The sequence below is a fragment of the Plutella xylostella genome, chromosome 17 (assembly GCF_932276165.1).
Source record: "Plutella xylostella chromosome 17, ilPluXylo3.1, whole genome shotgun sequence".
NCBI lineage: Eukaryota > Metazoa > Arthropoda > Insecta > Lepidoptera > Plutellidae > Plutella > Plutella xylostella.
In genome coordinates this window covers 4,146,428-4,173,003 of record NC_063997.1, presented here as the reverse complement: position 1 = coordinate 4,173,003, position 26,576 = coordinate 4,146,428, and the positions used below count along the sequence as shown (strand labels likewise).

Below are 26,576 nucleotides of genomic sequence, written 5' to 3'. Positions count from 1 at the left end.
TTGGTGCCTTATAAAAAAAATTACAGGAATATTGCCCAAGCTACGAAAACCGAACTCTAGAGAAGAGAAGATCCGAATTTAGAAGTGGTAGGTACACTCATACTAGATGTGTCACGGTCAGGGCCTAGTAGGTACCTACTTATTGGGTGATCTAAGTAGTAATTATCCTGAAAGGCACTTCAGAGGACTACTGACTGTACCAATCTTTATCTGCACCCTTCACATACCGGCCAGTGCGTGGCGAGTACTGAGGTACGCACTAGATACCGCTGTATGCGTCAGTGTGTGTCAGTGCTAAGGTACTTATAGACTGAAATATTTTGAGCAACAAGCTTATCACAACACTATCGCTATCAAAGCGAATATTTATCATTGTCTAGGTAGACTTCTGCAGGGGCTACACCTGCTATTGTCAGTTTGAAACGTGATTGGCTAGCGGATAACGTGTTGGTGTGAATTACAAGTTGAGTTTTCCGGACATTGTTGTGTGAGATCCAGTGGAGTTGGACACAGGATTTATTGGGACGCTGGCACAAAGGTAGCTAAGTATATCTTATGTTTAACGTTGGTGTTTCAAGTAAGTACCTACCTATAACAGTGAGTTAATAAAGGGTCGGATAGTATACATATTATGCTATCCGGCCGATATATAGTACGTAAATATAAAGTAAAAAATAAAAGGATAAATAGTAGGTAAGTAAGTTTGTACTTACCTTTTTCAGTTTTGATTAAACCAGTGATCGTCATAGGATGTGCATTTTCACAAATTTTACGGAATTCATGAAAGAACCTAATCAGTGATTAAGTACCTCTATACTTATGTACTTACCTAGAGTAGATACGAAGGTAGTTGTCTAAATTTATCATAACATGATTTGGCTTTATGTACAGATTAATATGTAGATTATACTCAATAATTACGTTCAAGGTGCATTATTTTAATATAAGTAGGTAGGTACTTATATACTTATTTAGTTTAGTATAAAAGTAATTTGTGTAGGTACCTAAGTACTTAACTACCTACTTATTTAATTTGTTCGAACTAACTAACTCCTATTGATGCGAGGAGGATAGGTAAGTATACCTACCTATATAGGAAATCATCATCATCATCGTCAGCATAATACCTATAATTGTCCAATATCTCAACGACTCGTTATTCCAGCGTTAATCTTTTCTTTGACACCTAGGAAACACAGCCTACACAAGCAAAAGGAAGGTAGGTAGTTAAATATTAAAATTTAATTAATGTAAAACTATTTTTAAACGACTTCAAAAAAAGGAGGAGGTTCTCAATTCGTCGGATTTTTTGTTTTATTTTTTTTTATGTAAGTATGTTCATCTTTTTGTTGTTGTATTGGGTTGAGCTCCCAGGTGGTCCCATTTTTTTCAGAATTTTATATATATAACCAACTAGCTGTTCCCGCGCGCTTCGCTTCGCCTTAAAAAGTTTTCCCGTGGGAATTCCGGGATAAAAAGTAGCCTATGTTTTTTCCCAGGGTCTAGACAGTATGTATACCAAATTTCATTCAAATCCGTTCAGTAGTTTTGGCGTGAAAGAGTAACAGACAGACAGACAGACAGACAGACAGACAGACACAGTTACTTTCGCATTTATAATATTAGTTAGGATTAACCACTAACGCCATTCGACGACCGAATGGCGTAGTGGTTAGTGACCCTGACTACTGAGCCGAAGGTCCCGGGTTCGATTCCCGGCTGGGGCAGATATTTGTTTAAAGACAGATATTTGTACTCGGGTCTTGGGTGTTGATATTTATATTTAGTATCTATCTATCTATGTATTTGTGTAGATATATCAGCTGTCCGACACCCATATCACAGGTTCTGCCTAGCTTGGGGTCGGATGGCCGTGTGTGAGATGTCCCCACATATTTATTTATATTTATTTTATTTAATTATTTATTTATTTTATTTATTTATCTCACCCCCATTTTGGGCACCTATTAACTGATTCTAATGAAATTTAGAACGTAGGGTAACGTAACGTACCTTGGGACGCTTGTACCTCGGGACATTGATTGTATTTTAAAAACCGGCTAAATAAACACATTAAAATTCTACCCTAGGCATAGTATTTTACTCGCTTGGCAAAACTAGTGAGTCTCGTGATCATACCAGCATCGAGTGTGTGGTGAAGACAATGTGAAGTTTTTTGGAGTCAAAAGTAGCTTTTGTATAGTTTTTTGTGTTGCTTTATCTCATTGAGGCATGCTCAAAATAAAGACATGGATGTCACGTATAACTTTTCAGTTATTTAATTTTATGACATGGCAATTATCTGAAAGATTCCTAAATTAACAATAAAGATATTTAAATTTTGGTTAAATATTGCTTTATTGTACCTTGGGACACGATTAAATTTGTACCTCGGGACACTGTTTCCTATGGCTTTGTACTATGGAGAATGCAAACATCTAAAAACGCCTTATATCTCTGTTCTTATTAGTGCCAGAGTGAAACTAGACAGAAGAGAGATGCAGTAAATCAATAAGAACAGAGATATAAGGCGTTATTTAGAAGTTTGCATTTTCCATAGTACAAAGCTATAGGAAACAGTGTCCCAAGGTACAAACGTGTAACGTACCTTGGGTCAAAACAAGCATTTTTACTTTTATCTTAATTTAATAAAATCTGGCCACACTAAAGCTTTAGCACAAATACTAGTGATAATAGATTATATATCCTACCGAATAAAGAAAATTTCACATTAATATCTTAGTTGTACGCTGCGATAGCTTCATTCAAAGTTGGGGTAGTCGAAAATGTCCCTAGGTACGTTACGTTACCCTAAATGTAGTTCTTACAACAAAAAAATATGATGGTGACCTTGAGCTGATCTGATGATGGAAACGGAAGGCAGTCAAGGGAACTCCTCAACGGTAGGTATATAGCAACTACCTCGTGTTTAGGCTTGAATGATTCGTATCGATTAGTAGGACTTATAAGTATCATTTGGATCTTAAATTTGATTGAAAATTATTGCAAATAAACTAAAAACAATAAAATAAATTAATAATGTAAAAAAACCGACTTCGTAAAACCACTAAAAAGTAAGAAATGGTTTAAGGTTTATTTACACCAATTCTATGTGACATTACAAATATACCTACCTAAGGGTGCTTACATAGAGAACCGGGTTACCTGTATCTACCTGTACCGGTAACCTGATTATGCGAAAGCGCTCACTCTCGGAGCATTTCGATTTTAAAATCTATCATGAGCGCTTTCGCATAATCAGGTTACCGGTACAGGTTACCCGTTTTTTTTTCTATGTAAGCACTAAGCACCCTAAGAGTTGGTGCCATATTTCTTCAGATTACTAAACTGTCTTTGTCACCACAGGAACTGATCTTTTTTGATGTTGGTGCGCGCACCAATAGTAATAATATGAGAATAATATAGTTAATATACTCTGTGCATGCTGCATTAACTCATTACATTTGATGGGATCATTAAATTATCAGTGTTTGTATAGTCGGTAGAGTGATGTGAGCAATAATAAATAATATGTTTGTCGATGTAAAATTGACCCATTCCACGGAGTAGGTAATACCCATTCGATCTTGAAGAGCAGCCCATATCATTCACGTCATGTTTTCTGTTCCGAAGTTCGTACAGGAATCACCTGGAACAAAAATGTTGGTCACTGAAATATTTCTAGGTATGAAGAGTTAACTGCAGACTATTATTGAGAATTTTTAGCGAATCATTTAATTATTCTGTCAGCGGAAAATATAGGTAACTATATCAGTAATGGAAGCTGGAAATATAGTTTTACAATTTGCAGTAGGTATTTAGCCGATTCTCTGGACACCTAGTTAGTTATTTTAAACTTAGCCCTATTTGCCATGACCAACAATCGTTATTTATTTTGTCATTATTGATAAATTCTAGTTAATAAGTTCAAGTTTGTTAAATTTAATAATTACCCCCAATCTCCATCACACCAGCTACCCAACAATGACAAGCGCCCAGCGCGAGGCGAGCGCCTTCACGAAGTTCCGCCTTCTGATGTGGAAGAACTTCCTGATACAATGGCGGCATCCGGCGCAGACTGTGGCGGAGCTCCTGGTGCCTGTACTGGCCATGTCTCTGGTGATGGTGCTTCGGTCTCAGATCATGCCGACTATGGAAGACAGGGTGGACTATCCGCCGTTCCCGGCGCACACGCTGCAGTATTCGTCTGTTGTTTTGTAAGTGCTTTTAGTTTTATTTTTATTTTATGGTAGTTTAGAATGCAGAATAGGTACCTACCTACTTATACTTACTAAATGACTTGCGTACCTAGCTATGCATTGAGCGCTTCCGCTGTGTTGAGCGGAAGCCCAGTGCGGACGCAATTCGCAGATAACCTGTAGAGAGACGGTTGAGAAGTGAGTCCCGTCAACTCCCTTCTCAACGGTCTAACGCTACGAATATGGCGGCCAAAACAATAATCAAAACATCTCCGCAATAGGCTTTCGCTTCGGATATCCTCTTTACGCACCGAATTTAGAGCTTTATCTGCCTATCAGGTTAATTTCTTATAACTTACCAACTAATAATGATACCCAACCACAACCTACCTACTAACTCTACTAACAACATTTTCAGAGCCGGCATGAATGTAACAAGAATGTCCATAGCGTACTCCCCAACCAGCCCGGTCCTACAAGACGTGGTGCAGATGGCATCTCTCAAATTGCTTGTCAACAATTATAAAGTTCTTCTACCGCTCCTGATTGAGCAGCTAGAGAATTTCATTCCAGGTTTTGATCCTGGTATTCTGGAAAATCTAGATCCGACACAGCTACCTGATGATGTTTTAGATCTTTTGAAGATTTTAGTGAACTCGGTAGGGTATGAAAACAGCGCAGAGCTCAAAGGAATTTATAGAAATGAAGAGTCGACGCGAACTGTCATTGCGGCTGTGGAGTTTCCGGATGAACTACTCGGTGAGCATTTTAGAGATACACCCATACTTAAGTAGATAAGAATAACCAACGATAGCCTTATTACCGAGTTGACCACTTACCAATGTAAGAAAGAAGAAACTAATATACTAATGTACTTACATAATAGCTGACACTCCGTACGATACAAGTGCGGCTGTACTCTCATAGTGCATGTATACTTATTGCTAACCTAATTGTTTATTTTGTCGAGTGTTTCCACTTCAGTGTAATTTTATAACTAGGTACTTACCTACGTATTGTAATTGTCAGTAAGTACGTACGTTCAGTAGCTAGTACGTTTGCACCTTTTCCAACCACAGCTGGGTGGATTTCAACAAGTCCTAAAAAATCTTCATTTCCGTGGACTTTTTTATCTTAAGGTTTTTTATATTAGAAAAACGCTTTTATTAAAGTTTTTGTTAATGTTAGTGTTCTTACTAAATGGGTAGCAGATAAGTTAAAAACTTAACAAGATACGGATGATTAAAAATTTCGTGCCACGGCGATGAAACATGCGTTCACGGCAATGAAACAAGCGTCCACGGCAATGAAACAAAGGCCCACGGCAATGAAACAAACTTCCACGGCAATGAAAGAACTGTATACAATGGAAGTGAAAGAATCAATCCACTGCAATTTTTAAAAAAGACTGTGAGGGAAACGCAAACTTAGACAGGCATGTATGGCAGAAATATATGGATAGATATTGGAACGAAAGAAAGAACGACAGTATGTATAAAAAAATAAGAATATAGTATGGAATTCTCTAAGTAGCATTGTGGGGCCCGTATTGCGACGTATAAAACAAAATGTTTCATTTCACACTAATAACGTTCACAACATATAATAAACCTTACCTAGAACATCTATATTTTTATAAGGTATAATACCCAATATGTATACTGTTCATTTTATGTAAAATTCATAAAATATACTATAATATGACATATATTCTCTGTGCTGAATTACACAACACCGGCAAAACACCTAGCACCAAAATATAAACATAGGCGTGTGCGGTTAGGTGCACATGTTGGTCAGCTAAGCGTCTCCCTACATAGCGCTAATAAAAATAACGCAGTCAAAACTCCTTGCACCAAAACCTAAACATAGAGCGTCTCCCCATGTAGCCCTGCTTCGCTTTTGCTGAACATGTGCACTTAACCGCTCCTCCTTGCTTTTCTCGTCATCGCACCTATCTTTAGGTTGTGGTGCTAGAGGTTTTGATGGTGTTGTGTAATTTAACACACATTATGTGATATGATAGAATATTTTATGAACTTTATGGTAAATCATAGTATATTTTAATTGGTATAATAATATGAAATGTACATGTTGTCATCATCAGCCTATAATCATCCAATGCTGGACATAGGCCTCTCCCAAAAAGCGCCACAACACTCGGTCCTCGGTCTTCCGAACCCAGCCACTACCGGCTACCTGCCTATACTTGCATATTTTGACAGCTATGTTGGTAACCTTAGTCCTCTGACGTATAACTTCTTTTCTGATACCATCCATTAGATAAACCCCAAGCATAGCTCTCTCCATAGCACGCTGAGTGACTTTAAATCGGTGGACCAGTCCCACCATCAGTGTCCAGGTCTCCGCACCGGGTTCCCCTCATCTCGCCTAATCTTTATTATCCTAAACTCATTTCGCATAACTCGTAAGGTCTAAAGTTTTTTGGTAGAATCATCACTTTGCCAAGACTTATGTGGCATAAGACTCGTTTCGTCTAAAACTCTTTTGGCACAAACTTGAAACATCTAAGTCTCGTTTGCTCAAATTGTTCGTATTGGTATAATCTTGTTTCTCCTAATATTATCTTAATAAATACTATATTCAGTATGTTTTAAATGTACAAATTGTGGTATTTTTCTCCTACATCCCGAAAATCACGATATTGAATGATCAAAATATCGAAAGTGAATGACCATTATAATTATTACAATCGCCATTAAACCCCATGGGATCGAAACCTAAAGGTAGGTCGACGAGCAAAGCGAGGAGGAGCATGTTAGGTGCACATGTTCGTCGAAAGCAAAGCGGAGCGCAGCGAAACGTTACCCACATAGCGGAAAATTAAATACCTAACGCAAGGCACCAGTTTGCACTATATAGGGAGACGCTTCGTCAAAGTTAAAGCCAAATGAATATTAGTAGTTTTTATAAGCTATGCCATAGTATTGTTAGGCTATTTGAGATTTGACCATACCGTTATTAGGCTAAATAAGATTATGCGAAATAACTTTTTACTAATCGAGATTTATGCCATACAATTTTCGGCGAAACGAGACTTTGACCAAACGTTACTATGTAATACGAGATTAGGCAAATAAATCTTAGGCCAAAAAAGGTAGAACCCTCTGCACCATATGTCATAACTGGCAGGGCGCAATGGTTGAAGACTGTTGGATGCGCCTTTCAGCCTCCTTGTCGAAGTTGCTTCTGCCTAGCCGAAGTCTGCCTCAGGTAGTCATATTATTGCACAACTTCGATAGTTGTCTCACGAACGATCACCGGCTCCGGTTTTATGTGAACATTCTACATGACTTTTGTCTTGCCCAAGTTCATACGGAGGTCTACACGTTGCAAGCAGCATTAAGGCCACTTAGCATCCAGATGAGTTCCTGCAGAGATGTATGTTCTATTATATTCTATTCTACTATCTGTGGGAGGTGTAAGTACCTGCAACTGGCTCTCTCGAATGGGACCTTTGTGCAATGTGCATATCCCCAAGGTCTAAGCTGCTGCCTTTCTAAGCTTGGACCATTTCCCACCACGCTGGTCCACAGCGAGTTGGTGGGTTCATATATTATCTAGATGTGCTAAATCTATAGGTAGATATGCAGGGTTCTTCACGATGTTTTCCTTCACCGTAAGAGCGATGGTATACATTGTATTTAAATTAAAAGGAACACATTGGTACATGTCAGCGCCGGAATTCGCACTCGCATTATTGGAGTGGGAAGCGGGCGCTTACCCGACTGAGCTACCTTCGGTCTTATTTATACATAACGTTCATTATAATTATGTTGTAATTGTTATTATTAATGTAATATATTTCGTTTTTATACATCGCGATACGCACCCGTTTTAACGCACTGCAAAAAGAGGTAATTTGACTAGTTCTGTAGGTAATGTCAGTGATCGGTATTACCTGTATTACAGGTAAAAGATATGTTACTTTGCCTAATCATACATACCACGGCGATGAAAACATGAGTCACGGAAATGAATAACCTGGCCACGGAAATGAATAACATAACCACGGCAATGAATAAAAATTATTTTACAAGACATGGCAATGAATTTTTTTTCATTGCCCTGGCTTTTTTTTCATTGCCATAGCAAATATTGGCCACGGAAGCCACGGAAATGAAAGCATGGCGATGAAAATCAAGGCATTAAATATAAATAACTAAAAAAGTATTAACTATTCGAAGAAATAAACACTTTATAAGGTAAATATTTTCAAAAAGCTTTCTTTTGAATGCTTACTCTAGAAGACAAACTTAATTTTATAGAAGTTATATCTATCCACGGCAATGAAAGAAAAAATGTCCAGTCCCCAAAATTTTTACTGATTTTCACTATAGCGCAAAAACGCGGGCACCGATGTACCTCCTTCCACGTCGAGCAGTTAGGCGACACTTGTAAGAAACGATTAGCGCACTGAGAGGGGCACCCAAGTTCATAGGTAAAACAATAGCCTTGATCATGTTTAGGACACGGCAATGAACAGAAGTTCTGGGACACATGAATTTTCACTTACCGTTCGTTATATTCTTTATATATTTCAATAAATGTATTCCGTGACAATACTTTAACTATTAATGTATCAAATGAAACTAAGTTTAACTATCAATACTCAATATTTTTTCATCAATGAAGAATAATACAAAACGTGGTAACGTGGGGACAGACACGGCAATGAAAGATTTGGGGGTTTAATATTTTTTTTTAAAAATATCCATTAATCCTATTAATAAAATATTTAGTGCTACACATAGATAACTATTTCACTTAACCGGAAAAAAATATTAGAAAATGATAACTTGGTTTTTTAGTACCGATTTCATTGATGCCACGCAATTTTTGGCCGCGTGAAATTCACCCAGCTACTTAACTATAAAACTGATGTCTGATTGCATGAATAGGCAGCTTTTTGAGAATTTGACTTGACAAGCTACAAAAGTGTATATTGTTAATGCAGCTGACTCTAGACCGTACCTTCTAAGGCTGTTTTTAACAACATGCGGATTTCATCACGCACGCGGGATGGCCGCTATTTTCCCGCGTCTCGCGAGCATATAGCATATTGTATGACCGCGGGGCATTACCGCATGCGCGATGAATCCCGCATGATGTTAAAAACAGCCTTATTTCAAATGTAAGTGCATAATACCGGTACCTTCCTATTTCAAACATATCATACTAACATGCAATCAACAGGAGCGACAACCATACCTCTGAACATGTCCTACGCGCTCCGCTTCCCCGAGAAGCCCCGTCTGAACTCGTTCTTCGGGCAGGGCGGGCGCTCGTGGCGCACCACGCTCGTGTTCCCTACGTACCCGACCCCGGGGCCGCGGTTCCCGTACTCGTATGAGGGCGGGAACGATCCCGGTATGTGTGTTTCTTTAGAGTGTTTAGAGTCTTGTTGCATACCTACTTACATATCTATTTATTTTCTTAACATAGCATAGGTATTTAATTACCTAGTTTTGAGTGTATTCTTCTGCAATGTGATTCAGTATTAAATTCAAGCCTAGACTAAAGCAAAAACGAACGATTTTTGGCCTGACTATAGAGCTACAACAAGCGATTGAACTACGGCAGGCATTAGTAAGATAGTAATTCGTAGAAATTTCAGATTTGGACATCATCTTTCGTTCTCCTCTTTCAATTACTATAATTATGTATAAGTACCTATAGCTCTTCTCCAAAATTATCCTAAAACCGCAATTCCACCCATCAGGTTACGTGAACGAGATGTTCATAGCACTCCAGCAATGCATCTCTATGGAGCTCATCTCCAGGATGACTGGACAGAGTCTAGACCTGGACGTGAAGATCCAGAGGTTCCCCCACCCGCCCTACACCCTGGACGGGGCGATACAGGCCCTGCTTCTGTTGTTCCCCATGTTCTTTATTCTGAGCTTCAGTTACACGGCCGTTAATCTGGTCAGGGCTGTCACTGTTGAGAAGGAATCGCAGCTGAAGGTGAGTGTGTAGGGCATTTAGGGCTGTGAAAATTTTGTTTCACTGGAAATAGAAGAAAAGTACGCGCGACAGTCTCATAAAGAAGACCTAATATTATCTGACCACAACCTACTTAGAATGTAATTTCTTCAGTCCGGCTGGGAAAAATAGAGCTCGATTGAATATGTAAGTAACTAAAAAGAGGAAGTTTTCAGGATTTAATATTCAATTTTAAAATTCGACTTGTTTTTCAGGAAGCAATGAAAATTATGGGTCTCCCCACCTGGTTGCACTGGACGGCTTGGTTTTGCAAACAATTCCTATTTCTTCTCGTCATTGCTGTGTTAATAGTGCTGCTTTTAAAGGTTCGTTAATTCTAGAAACTTTCTCATATGATTATGAGCATGATGATTCATTCATGCCCTTTTGATCTTCAGCCTTTAGCAGTTAAGCGTCTCTCAAAGCGCGCTACTGGATGTGATCTTTTGCTCTCCGCATCCAATATTTACCAGCCACCTTTCGCAAGTCGTCACGCCATCTAGCCGGAGGGTGTCCTACCCTAGTTGCAGTCTCCAATATAGAACACGATCACACTGATCGATCGAGTGACCCTATAGTTTTTATCCTACTTATTGCCAATTTCGCCATAGTGGTTTAGAGCATAACCAGGGATTATTGGTTGACTTTTGACACATAAATCACAATTGAATATGGAGATGACCTATAATTGATGAACCAATCCCTGGTTACGATCTAATCGAGTTTGGCAAAATTTGAACTTAATCTTATATTTATTAGCATCAAACATAAACTTCCTCCGTCAGATAAACTGGTTCACGACACCTGAAGGTTTCAGCGAGTTTGCCGTGTTCACGCACACGCCGTGGTCGGTGCTGCTCTTCTTCACGCTGCTGTACCTGGTCTGCGTCATCTTCCTCTGCTTCATGGTCAGCAGCTTCTTCGCTAAAGGTCAGTTAAGTTTTATGTAAAAACTTCAGAAGGGCTAGCTTGCAAAACTCTTACAACAAAAGTTTTTCAGAATGACTCCCTGAGTCACCCCCGTTCGGTTTAGTATACTTAAGTATACCCTTTTTGGAACACCCTGTCATCGTGCGGCCTCAAAAGCGAGCGTGACGGAGAACTTTTGTCACGTCTTGACGTCCGCGTCTTGCGCCCGTGCTAGGCCAGCAGGTATAATATCATTAAATTTTTGTCTTGTCCAATGCGGAGAAGACACTATTTAGGTCACAACTCACAAGTATTCGTATTCCGGTTGGTTGTAAAATGTGGTTGTAGGTACATACAACTTTACTTCTGTTTTTACAGCTTAATATTTCAACACTAGTTATTATTCTGTGTTTCAGCATAAGTACCTATTTAATTTTATGACGGCATCTTAGATGTACTTACAGGAAAATAGTGCATTCACAAACCCATTGAATCACCTTTGTATACGGTACCAATTGTGCGCCGCCTCACGATCTTAATTCATTCACCTGCATTTCCTGAAACAGACTATGTATGCGACGATGTTATACTGATGTTACGTAAAAGTCAGGAGATTATGGTTTGAGTTTTAAGACTGAACTGAAGGTACTGAGTACTGGTACATTAGGTACCTATAGGGCTATACTCACAACAACGATGTTGTAACCATTTCGTCTGTGATAGACGAGACGCATAGGTACCAATTCAACCATATCACAAGAACGCATAGGATAGGATAATTCGGGCTCAGATTTAGTGCATAGTTACTTACCTTATTATATTTTAGGTAGGTTCTTAATTATCAATAACAGAATGATATGTTTTTGAAGTGATTTGCACTTATAATGATAAGGTTTATGTGTCAATATTATTGTTTGTTATTCATTCCATGGCATGAAAACATTTTGATAAAATTAGAAAACGTACTATTAACCTAATTACAAGGTAAATAATGTACTATAAAAACCATTTTATCTTATGAAAGTACACACGTATAGTTTATGAATTAATCCTACTATGATTCGTGAGACCTAGATTAAATAAGATATTTTTATACGTTTAAAAACGTGGTCATATTTGCTGAACGGGTGTTAAAAATCTAGGTAAAAATCCACCAATGACATGGCAGAATAATCCAAACTGCTTTAGTGCCAATTTCTCCATTGTCGGTTATCTAACCGACAGGGATTGATTTATAAATTAAACGTCATCTCCGTATAAAAATCATGACAGATGTGTCAAAAGTTAACCACTACTCCCTAGTTATGGTCCAACCGAGAATAGAGAAATTGGCACTTAGTGGGCTAATGTAGCAAGGGATAACATAAAACTTATAAAAAATCGGTATTCGGAACGCGGAAACGAGTATGCACTGCTCCGCTACCTATCTAGCTCCAAAATTAGTTTCTCCTATACATATTTGGAACTTTGTTTCTCATTATTGCATTGGCAAACACACAGTCTTACAACCTTGGCCAGTTATCCTCTTAACTCCGTTTAACAACTTCCTCATACCTACCTACTGAGAATTCTTCTGACAAAAATACTGATGATGTATGAAACATCTATAAAATATGTCAGGAGCAGCACACAGATCTGACAGGTCAGACCCACAAATTTGATCAATTGAAGATGATGATTGACGTACGCTCTGATAAAACACTTGTTGTGCGTTTCTCGCGTTCGTTTGTACCTTACTAACCTCACATTTAACCATGAATAATTCCGTGGGGCCGCAGCCAGCACAGCGGCGCTGTTCATGGGCGTGACGTGGTTCATCCTGTACATCCCGGCGGTGCTGCTGTCCATGGACGAGAGCGTGTCTCTGGCGGCGCAGGTGCTGGCGTGCCTCAGCGTCAACACCGCTATGTCCTACGCCTTCCAGCTCATGATCACTGAGGAGAGCAATGGGGGTGAGTCCTTAACGCCGTGTCCGCAGTATGCCAACTGTTAGCGACCAACTGAATTTGACTATCTCAGTATATCGCCGCTAACAGTTTGCCTGCTGGGGACACGCTTAACCCTTGACGCTTCTGATTTTCTAGTTGGGGAAAGTTACTGTCTTTGCCTTCCCTGTGCACGGATTCGTTATCATACAGCATTTAAATACAGCGCTGCAATTGTTGGAACCTTGGAACGTAGGTACTTTAAACGAGTCTATCGACGTCTATAACGGATCCAAGCCGTGGAATCTGATTACTGAGAAGGAATAAAATGAGTGATTAGTCTGGTATATCTGTATCTGTCTGTGACAACGTGGAAGACGGCTGGACTGGTTAGAATGGTTAGCATTAATTTCAGTGACTTATTCAAGAACATTCTTAGCAAGCCTACTAATCCATTGCTAAGCATATCATAAAAATTACTTTCAACTCCCCACCAGGTCTCCAATGGGGCAAGTTCTTCTTCACCCCCGCGGCCGACGAGCCGCGCCTGCTCTTCGGCCACGTGGTGCTCATGATCGTACTGGACTGTGCCCTGTACTTGCTAGTGGCGTTGTACTGCGAGCAGGTCATGCCGGGGCCCTTCGGCACGGCGCGGCCCTGGTACTTCCCGTTCACGAGGGAGTTCTGGTGGAGCGACGGGAAGGCTAGCGGTAAGTGATAGTGGATACGGTGGAATCTTCTTTTTTTTGTGTGTCGGTGAAAAGCACTAGAGCTGCTCTAGAGTTTGTCACAGTGGTGAGAGGATTGGTCAGATAGATTAGTTGTCAGTCAAGGGGTCCAGGATGCGCCGGCCGTAGATGTACATGGAACAGATGAGTCAACTCATGTGTTAAGGAGGGGAGAAAATACTTATACAAGTAGTTATCAATTAAAAAGGGTGTGCTATAATATTTGTTGCAGATGGCGTGGTAATAGTAGACGAGACGCAACACGATGTCACTAAAGAGGAGGACCCGAAGGATTATACTCCGGGAGTCAAGATATCGGTTAGTATTTCCACTTACAGATTTGTCTTCTGGTGACAAACACAGAGCTATATAAGCTAATATGATTGCTCGCCGTGGTGAAAGTATTCAAGCTGATGAAGCAGTGGCCGTTCATATCTGCGGATGCACCAATGAGCGTTGGTCAGATAAGTTCCCAATTGTAGACCACAACCAGAAAAACTTGCTGGTATAGTCGCTGGATTGAGGATGAGGGTTTCTAGATTTTTATGGTGCTCATTGGAAGCGGTCTATATTCCACAATAGACGATTACATGCTGATGAAGATAACTAAACTTAGTTACGTAAATGTATCACACAACTTCTAACATTGTTTCTAGAATCTGACGAAGGTGTACGGGGCGAATGTGGCGGTGAACAATCTGAGTCTGAACATCTTCAACGACCAGATCACGGTGCTATTGGGGCACAATGGCGCCGGCAAGTCCACCACCATCTCGATGCTCACTGGTGAGTTGCTTGTAGATATTTTGAAATCATTATTTTAGGCAATTATTTCTAAGCTAGCTGTTGTCTGTTAGCTCCGCTTTGCTATAAATAGATATCCCGTGGTGAAAATCCGTACAATAGTTTTTCTGAAAGGGTTACGAACTTTCTCACAAAGTTTTGCTTCTTTAATATTAGTAGAATTCCATCCATCATCATAATCGTCAGCCAATAGGCCTTTTTCAAGTAGCGCCACAACGGTCAGTAGGAATAGTCGGTTCGCCTTATACATCTACTGTTGAAGCCAAGGATCCAGTAGCCTGGAGCGGCGGCGTTCCATATACCGAATAGCCTTTTTCAGGATGTCTTGTACAGTGCACACTATTATTATTACTGATACCAAAAAACGAATCCCTAAACCACCACCTAACCCACAGGCAACGTATCAGCAACCAGCGGCTCCATCTGGCTAGCAGGCTACGACATCGCGCATCAACTGAAGGCGGCGCGCGCGCAGGTCGGCCTGTGCCCGCAACACAACGTGCTGTTCAGCGAACTCACTGTCAGGGAGCACCTGGAGTTCTTTGGAAGGCTGAAGGGGCTGAGCGGGGAGGGGCTGGCTGAGGAGATCGAGAGCTTGATCGAGAAACTGGAGATGCAGGAGAAGGTATGTGGTTGTGAGTCATTTAAGAATCAACGTTAATTAGTTAGAAATCGGTAGTTAACGTTTGAAGGACTGAGCCGATTCTTATGGACTACCTTTAATTAGGTCTCTACATCACGATATGTAAAACTAAATTCAATAGTTACGACGACTCGGGTGCAATAAAGGTGCAGGTGTTTTGACTTCATACTTTTAATTTATTTTATCAATTCTATTATTATCAAAATGAATTCAGAAACTAAAAACGTGAGAGGATACAAGTGTAGGTACTTATCGCTAAAACATCGGTGATGAGTTAGTTAGCCAGTCATAAATATCTTATTTTTAAGTAGCTTTTAATTATCAATATTGATAGTTTTATCAAGTGATCATTAAAATTAGCGATAATCAAAGTGTGAATCATCACATCACTAATAATCAGAATGAATACCATCATACCTATTGATGTTATTTATTGTGACTTACCTAATAATTTTTATCCAGTTGCAAAAACAATAAGACGAATTTTAATATTAATTTATTTGCAATATGAGTATGAAAGATTTTTATATAAAGTACAACCAAACACACAATTGATTGGTAAGTAAGTACCTTATCTTCTCACTAACAGCCTTGATTCATTCATACAAACATTGACAATCAATTACGTCAATTAGTTAGGCAAGGTACAAAAAATATGTATTATGAAGCTGTCCCTACCCTATCATTTGTGAAATTGTTATGTATGTAAGTAACGCAACTTAAAGCCCCTGAATACTACTGGCTTCCTTTTCGCCATGACGAATATTTCCATTCCAATACGAACTAAAATTACAAACGATTCTGTAGGTATATGTATAGTATAGTATCAGCTCCTTACCTGTTTGTCAATTTGGTTAAACCAGCCATGGCTATGCCAGTTAGCTGGTAGGTAATTATAGAAAACTATATTATAATTTTCGTATGTAATTTGCCGACCGAATGGAGTAGTGCTTAGTGACCCTGACTGCTAGGCTGAAGGTCCCGGGTTAGATTGCCGGCTGGGGCAGATATTTGTTTAAAAATAGATATCATTGTGTACTCGGATCTTGGGTGTTGATATTTATATTTAATATGTATCTATCTATGTCTTTTTGTAGATATACCAGCTGTCCGATACCCATATTACCAAGTAGCCTTGTTTGGGGTCGGATGGCGGTGTGTGAGATGTCCCCACATATTATTATTATTATGAATTACTTTACTTTACCCCTCACTGCAGCGCGACTACCAATCAGGCGGCCTGTCGGGCGGTCAGAAGCGGCGGCTCTGCGTGGGCATAGCCCTGAGCGGCGGCGCGCGCGTGGTGCTGCTGGACGAGCCCACGTCCGGCATGGACCCGGCCTCGCGCCGCGCGCTGTGGCACCTGCTGCAGCAGGAGAAGAAAGGTCAGTGTACATGGACTATACCAGTTTGCGTCGGCATAGCTCTGAGAAGAAAGGTCAGTGCACATGTTACTGTCCCACTTCTGCTCGGGCGGGCAGAAGCGCTGGCTCTGCGTCGGCATAGCTCTGAGAAGAAAGGTCAATGTAGATTACATTTTTGTACCATCGGAAAATCTATGCTAGTTTGGATTTAAAAACAATATGTCGTGCGCACCTCGTCGCGTCATGTGGATGTACTAAAAATTAACACGGGTCTTGTGATGCTTAATATTAAAGGTTAGAATCGCATTAACCGTGTTGTTGGGCAGGCCCCCAGATACCTATCACCTATTACATAGCAATAGTTATTATCGCTATCGATATGCATGTCAAATGTATAGTTGACTCTAGGTACTTTTGTAAGTATATAAAAAACGGTTCGCGCTCCCCTAACAAACGTTGAGATTGTAGATTTTCTCACGTTGCTTGTTCAAGCTGTACTCCATTCGACATAGATGATGATAAATTATTTACAAAATCTAATACCAGTAAATCATATTACCTATGCCATCAATCATCATCAATGTTAAATTAAATTAATTATTTCCATACCTACTACCCTCCCAGACCGCGCAATGATCCTGACCACGCATTTCATGGACGAGGCGGACTACCTCGGCGACCGTATCGCCATCATGTCCGGCGGCAAGCTGCAGTGCGTGGGCTCGCCCTACTTCCTCAAGAAGCACTACGGCGTCGGATACACCCTTGTCATAGTGAAGGGTGAAGCGTTCAATAAGGACGCCTGCACGGAGTTGATCAAGAAGTATATTCCTGATGTGCCCGTTGGGGGTGATAAAGGTTGGTAAAAAAAATATCAACAAGCCCGGTTTCCCGTGGGATTTCAGTGATGGCTTTTTTATTTTTCACTAATCTTGAACGTCAGAATTAGAATGGTGATGAAGCATGTTAATTAGATGAGAATTTAAGTTGTAAATATAAATGTACGACGATTCACTTTATTTGCTATCACTTTCGACTAGAGCCAAATTCCAAAATCATTTTTTTTGTATACCTAATAATCCGTCAATTTTGAAAGAAAAAGTAATGACGTGTCTATTTTTTTTTACAACCTATGTTACCACTTCATTACAATTTTTCCATGTTAATTTTCAGGTAAAGAAGTTACGTATTCGCTGTCTAATGACCACAGTCACATATTCGAAGATCTCCTCACGGATTTAGAGAACAACATGGAAAGTATCGGGTTTAAGGACTACGGGCTATCTGCGACCACCATAGAAGATGTCTTTATGTCGTAAGTGCTCATATTTTATGCAGCATGTTTCACACTGATATTTACAAAAAAAATGTAACCATTCCCTATCCATATTTTGTTTGTAATGAAATGAAACACATGTATGAAGATTTATGATCCTGTATGAACAAAATATGACCTAGGCTACTTTTACCGCCATTAATCACGTGAGGTTCAAAGGGGGGGGGAGGGATTCCCAAACCTCACCAAATATCACCAGGGGGGAGGGGGCGTCAAAAAAGAGAAATCGACCTCACGTGATTAATGGACGGCAGCATATGAAAAAATCTTTTTAAACGAAGCTTATGGGAAATCACAAATCCTACCTACGATTCTTGTGATTTTTAGGGTGGGTTCAGACGTGGTGCACGACGGCGCCGACTCGGACGCCGCCACCGCCACCGACGCGCTCAGTGAAGACACGGAGTGCCCCGGCTGCGAGGGCTCCGACTGCCCCGGCTGCGGGGGCTCCACGGAATACTGTGAGTCTCCCGTCCATGGAGCAGTGGATCTAGCCGCTGCAGCGTATAGCCACAAGGAGAGTCGCCTCGGGGTGGTGAGACCCTGATGTCCTGACAGGTGCCGGAGCTGTTGATGGCACGCTCACTTGCCGTACTCCATCCGGAGCACTCGTGTTTGGATCCACACTAGGGACAATGGAGAAGAAGAAGTCACTAACTACAGACATCGAAATCGTGGCTGATGATGATCACAATATATAGTACTGCACTGCCCGGTCATCATAAGCTACCTAAATGCTATTCGGCGTCGAAAACAGACCCAAGTAAAGCAAATTTCATCACCAAGTTAGCGATGCAATTCATTATTGCTTGCGGTGGATACTACCAGCCAGGGGCAATAGATAGATAGATAGAATAGGTACATTTTATTTGTACACCAAAAACCAAACAAGTTGTAACTTAATTAGCGTACAAAAGGTCTTATCACTAAAAGCGATGTCTGCCAGACAACCTTTATTTTGTTATTGTTTTAATTTGAGCATTCCTCCGCAGTGGACGGTCAGCAGCAGACGCTCTCGGGCGCGGCGCTGGTCTGGCAGCACGCGCGCGCCATGTGGCTCAAGCTGTGGCTGGTGTGGAGCCGCTCCTGGGGCCTGCTGCTGCTGCAGGTCAGTGAAAGTGGCAGCTCACAGATCACGGTGGCTGACCTTATAGATGGAAGTCCGGCTCGAAGGACCATGAAAAGGCTTATTTGCCTCAGTTGCCTGGATTGCTTGTGGAAGAATGCGCCCGTCAGAACATATTGCGTAAAGATAATGTCACCGGCGCGCGGGCCCTAATTCAAACAAATTATAATAAATGAGATAAGATTTTAGGGACAACGCGAGGGTGCCATTTTCGGTTTGCCTTGCGCTAGTAATAAATAAGTCAATGGCAGTTTGAAATGAAATGAAATATGGTTCGGTTTAACAGTGACATCTATCCAAATATCATACAAAATAACAGCTGAACATCCTGTATTTACATCCTCAACATGGACAGATCCTGATCCCGCTGGTGATCATCAACGCGACGCTCGGCATCCTGCAGTACATGGTGTCTCTCACCGACAACGTGCAGGAGAGGCACCTCACGCTCAACCAGGGGTGAGTTGTTAGGTACAGATGTACTTTAATTTCTACCAGAAGGTACAGAAACAAATGCAACGTGGCGTGGATACATGAATTCACAATTTTCGCCTCACGAGCTGCTATTGCGACACAATTTTTGGTCAAGTTACGTGAATCGCAGTGTACTTGCAAGAGGGTCAGGTTGCATCTGACAGTACACTGCGATTCACGTAACTTGACCAAAAATGGCGTCGCAATAGCAGCTCTTGCTTTTGTAGAAGCTGCTGCATTTGTTTTTGTAGAAGTTTTTGTAGGTATCTTCTGGTAAGTAAAAAAGTTAAAGTAAGGCTGAAAGAAAAAGGCGATTACAGCTTGTGTAAACCTAACCTAACCTAAGTAGAGTATACATCATAAAACAGAAATAAATCTACAGAAAAATTGGTCAGGATATATATGTGGTCGAACTCTATTATACATCTATACAAATCATCATCAACTTGTAATTGTCGCCTGCTGATCATTCGGCATATCGTAGCGAGTCAAGAGTATAGGGACCTATTCATCGAGTGAATATTAAATTTTAGTCGCTATCTTTAGGTGGTCCATCGTCGTTATATTTTTATCTACTTACAATGATAGATATTAGTGTGGATGTTAATCGTTAAATATTTTCTCAGCTTCCTCGAAACGGAGACGTATCTGAACTACAATAACGTGTCGAACATCACATCGGGAGCCGTGGAGGCGTACCGGGATCTGTTCAACGACAGCACCACGCGGTTGACTGTAGTGGAAGACGACACGATACCTGAATATTACATTAATCAGGTTTGGCTTTCTTCTAGATTCTACGCTAATTTACCAGTTATTGCACCATCATGACTATGCTCGTCATAAGCCTACAATCTTCCACTGCTGGACTGGTCTCTATCAAGTAGCTCCTCACAATACCTGATATGTCCTCTATAAAAAAGCCTTGGTGACTTCGTAGTGCAATTTTTATATGAAAAGTTTCAGTTGGTATTATTTTAAACACTAGTACTTAAGGCCTTACCATCAAAACATAGTCAGAGAGTTAAAGATGTCAAGTCTCGTCTCAAGTCAAGTCGTTCAAGCGCCCTATGAATGTGTCGAATTTCATCCAAAATATATATTTTTTTAAATGATAATACCTACAGTTTGATAACAGTTAAATTTCATTTTATAAACCCAAAATTACTACAAATTACTTTATTTTCAGAGTACGGACGCCCTAACCCTAAGCACGATGCGTACGCAAGTGCTGATCGGGGCGTCTTTCGATAACGCGACCGCGACGGCGTGGTTCAGCAACTTCGGCTACCACGACGTGGCGATATCCCTGGCGACGCTCCACAAGGCTCTGTTGAAGGCTGTGCTGCCTGGGGCTCAGCTGAACGTCACTAACCACCCGCTTGAGACTAACTATGAGGATACTGTGAGTTATTTTAACAAATAACTCACAATAACAATAATAAGTTTATCTGTTCCAGTAATATTTTCTTTATTACTCTCTTTGACTAAAAAAGGGCCCCTTTTTGGGATATAGGATTTAATTACACCATAAAATATAATGTTACATGGCATGGAATATGCTTGGTTTTGTTCTAAACTATAGAATCGTGGCATGTCTAAGGTATCGACTGAGACACGCAATTTCGACACAACAAGTAGGCATTGATAACGCGCTAATAATACAAATGTATTATATTCCAGAATGATTTGCGATTGATAGTGGTCTTGCTATCGATGCAGTTCTCCAACGGACTGGGCAACAGCGTCAGCATCGTCAGCGCGGTCTTCATCATGTTCTACATCAAGGTAACCGCTGAAAATAATCGACAGTAGACAGAGAAGATACACCATAATTATTACTGAAGAGTTTTAATTCAAATTATTTTTTGTATTTTTTCCTAAATCACCGTTTATGAAGCCATAAATTTTCGTCAACAACAGAAACAAAAATGTCCGTATTAAAACGAGTAGGTAAAATAAACTCTTCTATTGAAGGACAGAAAGAAGGTTCATTTACAGGTACTGACTCACCATTACCTTCACTCTAGGAGCGGTTGTCCCGTGCCAAGCTCCTGCAGAAGGCGTCAGGCCTGCAGCCAGTGGTGATGTGGGGCAGTGCGGCCGTCTTCGACTGGCTCTACTTCATGATCATCAGCCTGACCTTCATCGTCTCGTGCGTGGCCTTCCAGGTCACCGGCTTGTCCAGTGCCATTGAGTTGTGTAAGTTGATAAATTGATTTATATTATGTAGGTATAACTACCTATTTTTGATGTTTAGTGTATCAGACCGCTGGCTATGACGCTGTTGGGGAGAGGAAATCCAGCTGAGGATGAATGGTTATGTTATTAAATTTAATGCCTGACTAGCACTAAGTTGCAGAAAGGAACATTAAGCTAATGTCGGCATTAAATCTATGTCCGTCTCTTTCTGCCGTAAGTATACTGTGAAATAAAGGAATTTAAGGTCGACATTAGCAAGTCTACTTCTGCAACTCAGCAGCGTTAGCGTTTGGTATATCAATATTGACAGGTTTATCAGCTCCCCCTTATTTTTTGCTAATTTGTTTTGACTCGTAGACACTACGATGATGCTGCATATATGCCCTTCTGAAACTTTCATAATTATTGTTTTTGTTCCAGCTCGTATGTTTCTGCTCCTGGTGCTGTACGGCGCGGCGGTGACGCCAATGCTGTATCTACTGTCGTACTTGTTCAGCGGACCCGCATTTGGATTCGTTGTACTGGTGTTTACCAACTCTTTGCTTGGTAAGTGATACCTAACTACTGTATTACCTATAGGTACCTAGGAATTTATATCAATTATGACTAGGACCTAAACATTTCAAGTAAATAATATATGTTAGTTTTTATTTTATACTTACAGGTTTGATGGGTGCACAGATAGTTGAAGCTCTGTATTCATTGGATGTTAATGAACAAATTCCTGATATAATGGATAGTATACTTCAGTTCTTCCCACTTTACAGTCTGGTGACATCCGTAAAGTAAGTCTAAATTAATTATTTTTTGTTAAATAAGTCAACGTATCTCTTGTTTCAAATTATTGTAAAGATTTATCTTATATTTAGTGCCAAAATTACTCTTAAATTGTTATCTTAATTTTACAGGAAAGTCCACGAGATTAGCTTGAAGGAATGGTCGTGTATCAAAGGGTGCGATTTCTTCATCAGTGCTGGAATACTAACACCCGATCAATGTACGCCAGAATTCCTGTGTTCATTTAATCAAACTACGTGCTGTTGTAAGTATTAGTCTTATTGAAGGAGTTAAAAAAGGGTATTTTTAGCCGACATGGTAGTTTTCAGCAAATTTTGTTCTATTCGCGAATGAGCAAAAGTCGTAAAATGAAAGTCGACCCCATTCAATTTAGAAACAATCTATATACATTTGAAAAGACTAGTTTATTCTGCTCGTTTGTGTCATTACATTTAATATTTATTTCGTAGTTGAACAGGACGCGTACTTCAACTATGAAGAACCGGGAGTGCTCCGGTACATCCTCAGCACGCTGTTGTCTTGTATCATATTCTGGGCCATGCTCATGTTTATCGAATACAGGATTTACAGTAAAGTAAGTAAGCCAATGTATTGGTCATACATTAGGATATCATCCACATAGCATAAGACAAAATGAGTATTTTTTTCTCGGATTACTAATTAGACTAGTCGTTTTGAATACATTTTATATATATCTAATACGTGCTTGAGTTGACTACATATAAAAAAGTAGCTATAAACCAAAAATAATTAATGAAGTTATGTTGACTCAACACTGGAATCAGGTGATACCCTCTGTATAAGTCTAAATGCATATTAATGTTTTTCTCAGATATTTAACCGCAACAAAGTTCCACCGCCGATTGACCCTAACTCTCAGGACGATGATGTGGTCGAGGAAGCCAAACATGTGGACTTTATTGGAGAGGCCGGGACGAAGCAACACAACCTAGTCGCTAAAAACCTCTCCAAATATTACGGCAAAAACTTGGCTGTTAATCAAGTTTCATTTAGTAAGTTATCTCGCACGTTTTATGATGATGATTTAACCTGTCGCCATAATTCCCCACTGTCTTTTAAAACCCAATATTTGTATTTTAATTTTCAGGTGTTGGTGAAATGGAGTGCTTCGGATTACTTGGGGTGAATGGAGCTGGAAAAACCACAACATTCAAGATGTTGATGGGAGATGAGACTGTGTCTAGCGGCGACGCCTTCGTACGCGGCCATTCCGTTACCAAAAACATAAAGAAAGTTCATGAGAACATTGGTGTGTAAAGCAATTACTTACTTATAAAAAAATACTAATATCGAATTAATAATGTTAAAATTTCTTGAATTAGTTACCTAGTTCCAATTTCTACAGGGTAGACTAAGCCGAAACCTACATGTGCAGCATATATACCCTTTTTGCAACACTATATATAAAAATTATAGCACAATTTTATATCCCTTTGGTAGATGAGTGCCATTTTATTTTAATTATTACAGACTCCATTGTCATCCATTACTTTTCGGTTTAAGGTTACTGTCCTCAATTCGACGCTCTATTCGAGGAACTGACGGGCAGAGAGACCTTGAGGTTCTACGCTTTATTGCGAGGCCTAAAGCCGAATACGATTGTGGCGCTCACAGAATACTTGGCTAATAGTCTTGGCTTTACTAAACATTTAGACAAAAGGGTATGTAAAGAATATAATAAGGTGTTAGTCATAACTTTTTAATTTACTTTTAATATGTACATGTATATGACCTTATCATGGTTTTTAACGTTGTTATTCTAACTGCATTTATTTATGTGGAATACCGAATCTTATGTCACCATTATGCTATTACAGGTATACCAATACTCCGGCGGCAACAAACGTAAGCTTAGCACAGCTGTAGCCTTGATGGGTTACGGGCGTTGTATATTCCTGGACGAGCCTACAACAGGCGTGGACCCGGCGGCCAAGCGGCAAGTCTGGAGGGCCATTCGCAAAGCCACAAGAAGTGGCAGAAGTGTGGTACTCACGTCGCATAGTATGGAAGAATGTGAGGCGCTGTGTTCCAGGTTGACTGTGATGGTGAACGGTCAGTTCATGTGTTTGGGCACGCCGCAACATCTGAAGAATAAATTCTCTGAAGGTTAGTCGATCAGTTTTTAAGCTCGAAAGCGTGATGTTTTTATTGTTATGAGTGTGAAACGTGACGAGATGAAAATAAAACTGCTAACTATTTTGCAACTATTTCTTTTACGTTTCAGGATTTACATTGACAATCAAATTGAACGTGGCTGATGATCTCACCAATGTTCAAACAGTAGCAGTGAAGGACTACGTCAACTTAAACTTCACAGAACCAAAACTAATGTAAGTATAAATACGCTAGCATCCGTGTGTGCTTTCGTATCCCTGGAAGTGTGACCCAAAAAGTCAGCCACAACAATTTAAAATTTAAACCTTATCGATTACGAAATTTGATTACACCTCAGCGGCTTTAGCAGAAGCCCCCTTAATCAGCTGATATGCTTAACTATCTTCCGTATTAATTAATAGTCAAACCACGCCATTTCACCGAGTAACTCCTCTTCTTTCTCCCAGGGAGGAGTACCAAGGCCTCCTGACGTACTACCTGCCGGACCGCTCCATGCGCTGGTCTCGCATGTTCGGCACCATGGAGCGCGCCAAGCGCACCCTGGCGGTGGAGGACTACAGCATCTCGCAGACAACCCTCGAGCAGATCTTCCTGCAGTTCACCAAGTATCAGACGCAGACTACTGAGTTATAGGGTGCAGAGACTGGGTCGTTTATAAGGGAGGATTTGGAGAGACTGGGGGTGGATTTTCGTCGCAAGTCGCTCCTCAGTGCTGGGAGAGCAAGTCTGGTGATGTAGCCGAAATTAGGGCTCCAACACGTAAACACTGATACGACGTCGTGTCGTGCCACTCTCTCGCTCTCTCCCATTGAACACCTTTGAGTGGAAAGGGAGCTTAGACGGTTGTTTTTTCTTGCGCTGTGATAACCGTGCGTTTTAGTCACCCGTGTAAACGCTCAATAAGTGATATACCTATGTTCTACTTGTTTAAGACAAAAGAAAGGGTTACTTTAATCCATGCTGTGCTACACCAACCTATTTAGTGATTGTAATACTTTTATACTACTAATACTTTTTACTATTAAATTATATTTATATTTTTGTACATTGTGTGTGCTATTTAACTACTAGATAAAGTATTGTATTTGTGATAGTAAAAAAATATATGGACTTACGTCAATCACAACTGTAATGTTTGTAGGAATGAATTTCAAATATATGCACTTTGAATACAAGTTTAGTAAGCTCACTGTAAATGCTATCTACTTTGTAACGGATAGATAAAAAACTATTTAATTAGAAAAGGAAACCAACTATTGAATAAAATATACTTATTTTATTACAAAAAATCTATAAACATTAATTACAAACACCACTCTTAGATAATAACAAATACACCGCTACATTTATTTTACAGATAATCATCACATGAAGCTGGTATATAAATAAATCATATTTTTTAATATTCAGTTAGTAATCAAACAATTCATAATAATTTAGTCAAAATTAAATAAAAAAAACAAAATATATTTTCAATTAGAAACCTTTAAAAGGTATAAATCCGAATGTAATAGAACGAAATGAAAAAGTTAAGAAATTAATACTAAAAGTATGTCAACAGAAGTAGAAATGATCACAAAATTATCACAAAGACACATTTATAATATCACACATATTGAATTTGTTTTATTTATGTACATTCATTTCATAACTGGACACAAGTACCTACTTAAGTTAGAATGCCATCTTACTATATACAAAGCCAATTTCAGACACCATACCTACATCATCTGGCCACATCCACCCTAGGACTGCACTCAAATTGATACCTTAATGTGTGAAGACAGAGGGTCGGAATTTGTCGAAACCCTCCGAGGTTCTCATTCCAATGCTGAGTCGTACGGAAAATGATGAGCTGTTAGGTACACTTGGCTATCCCCGTACTATCCAACCATAAAATACAAAGATTCCAGCGCTTTGAACTAT

General features: G+C 39.9%; 1 protein-coding gene across 1 annotated transcript; it reads left to right on the top strand.

The window, feature by feature from the left end:
* The first annotated feature begins 292 nt into the window (after positions 1 to 292).
* Positions 293 to 25,695, top strand: LOC105391084 (phospholipid-transporting ATPase ABCA3). The gene is made up of 32 exons (XM_038109278.2): positions 293 to 538; positions 3,975 to 4,217; positions 4,618 to 4,958; positions 9,417 to 9,590; positions 9,943 to 10,187; positions 10,421 to 10,531; positions 10,991 to 11,135; positions 12,893 to 13,066; positions 13,537 to 13,749; positions 14,000 to 14,085; positions 14,424 to 14,553; positions 14,967 to 15,196; positions 16,434 to 16,599; positions 17,203 to 17,436; positions 17,752 to 17,893; positions 18,242 to 18,375; positions 18,907 to 19,022; positions 19,396 to 19,499; positions 20,141 to 20,291; positions 20,704 to 20,919; positions 21,198 to 21,302; positions 21,545 to 21,716; positions 22,137 to 22,262; positions 22,381 to 22,501; positions 22,625 to 22,758; positions 22,964 to 23,088; positions 23,347 to 23,527; positions 23,623 to 23,784; positions 24,039 to 24,196; positions 24,353 to 24,641; positions 24,760 to 24,865; positions 25,097 to 25,695. Exons 2-32 carry the CDS (start codon positions 3,985 to 3,987, stop codon positions 25,281 to 25,283), a joined length of 5,211 nt encoding a protein of 1,736 aa, XP_037965206.2. The 5' UTR covers positions 293 to 538; positions 3,975 to 3,984; the 3' UTR covers positions 25,284 to 25,695.
* The last annotated feature ends 881 nt before the right edge of the window (positions 25,696 to 26,576 follow it).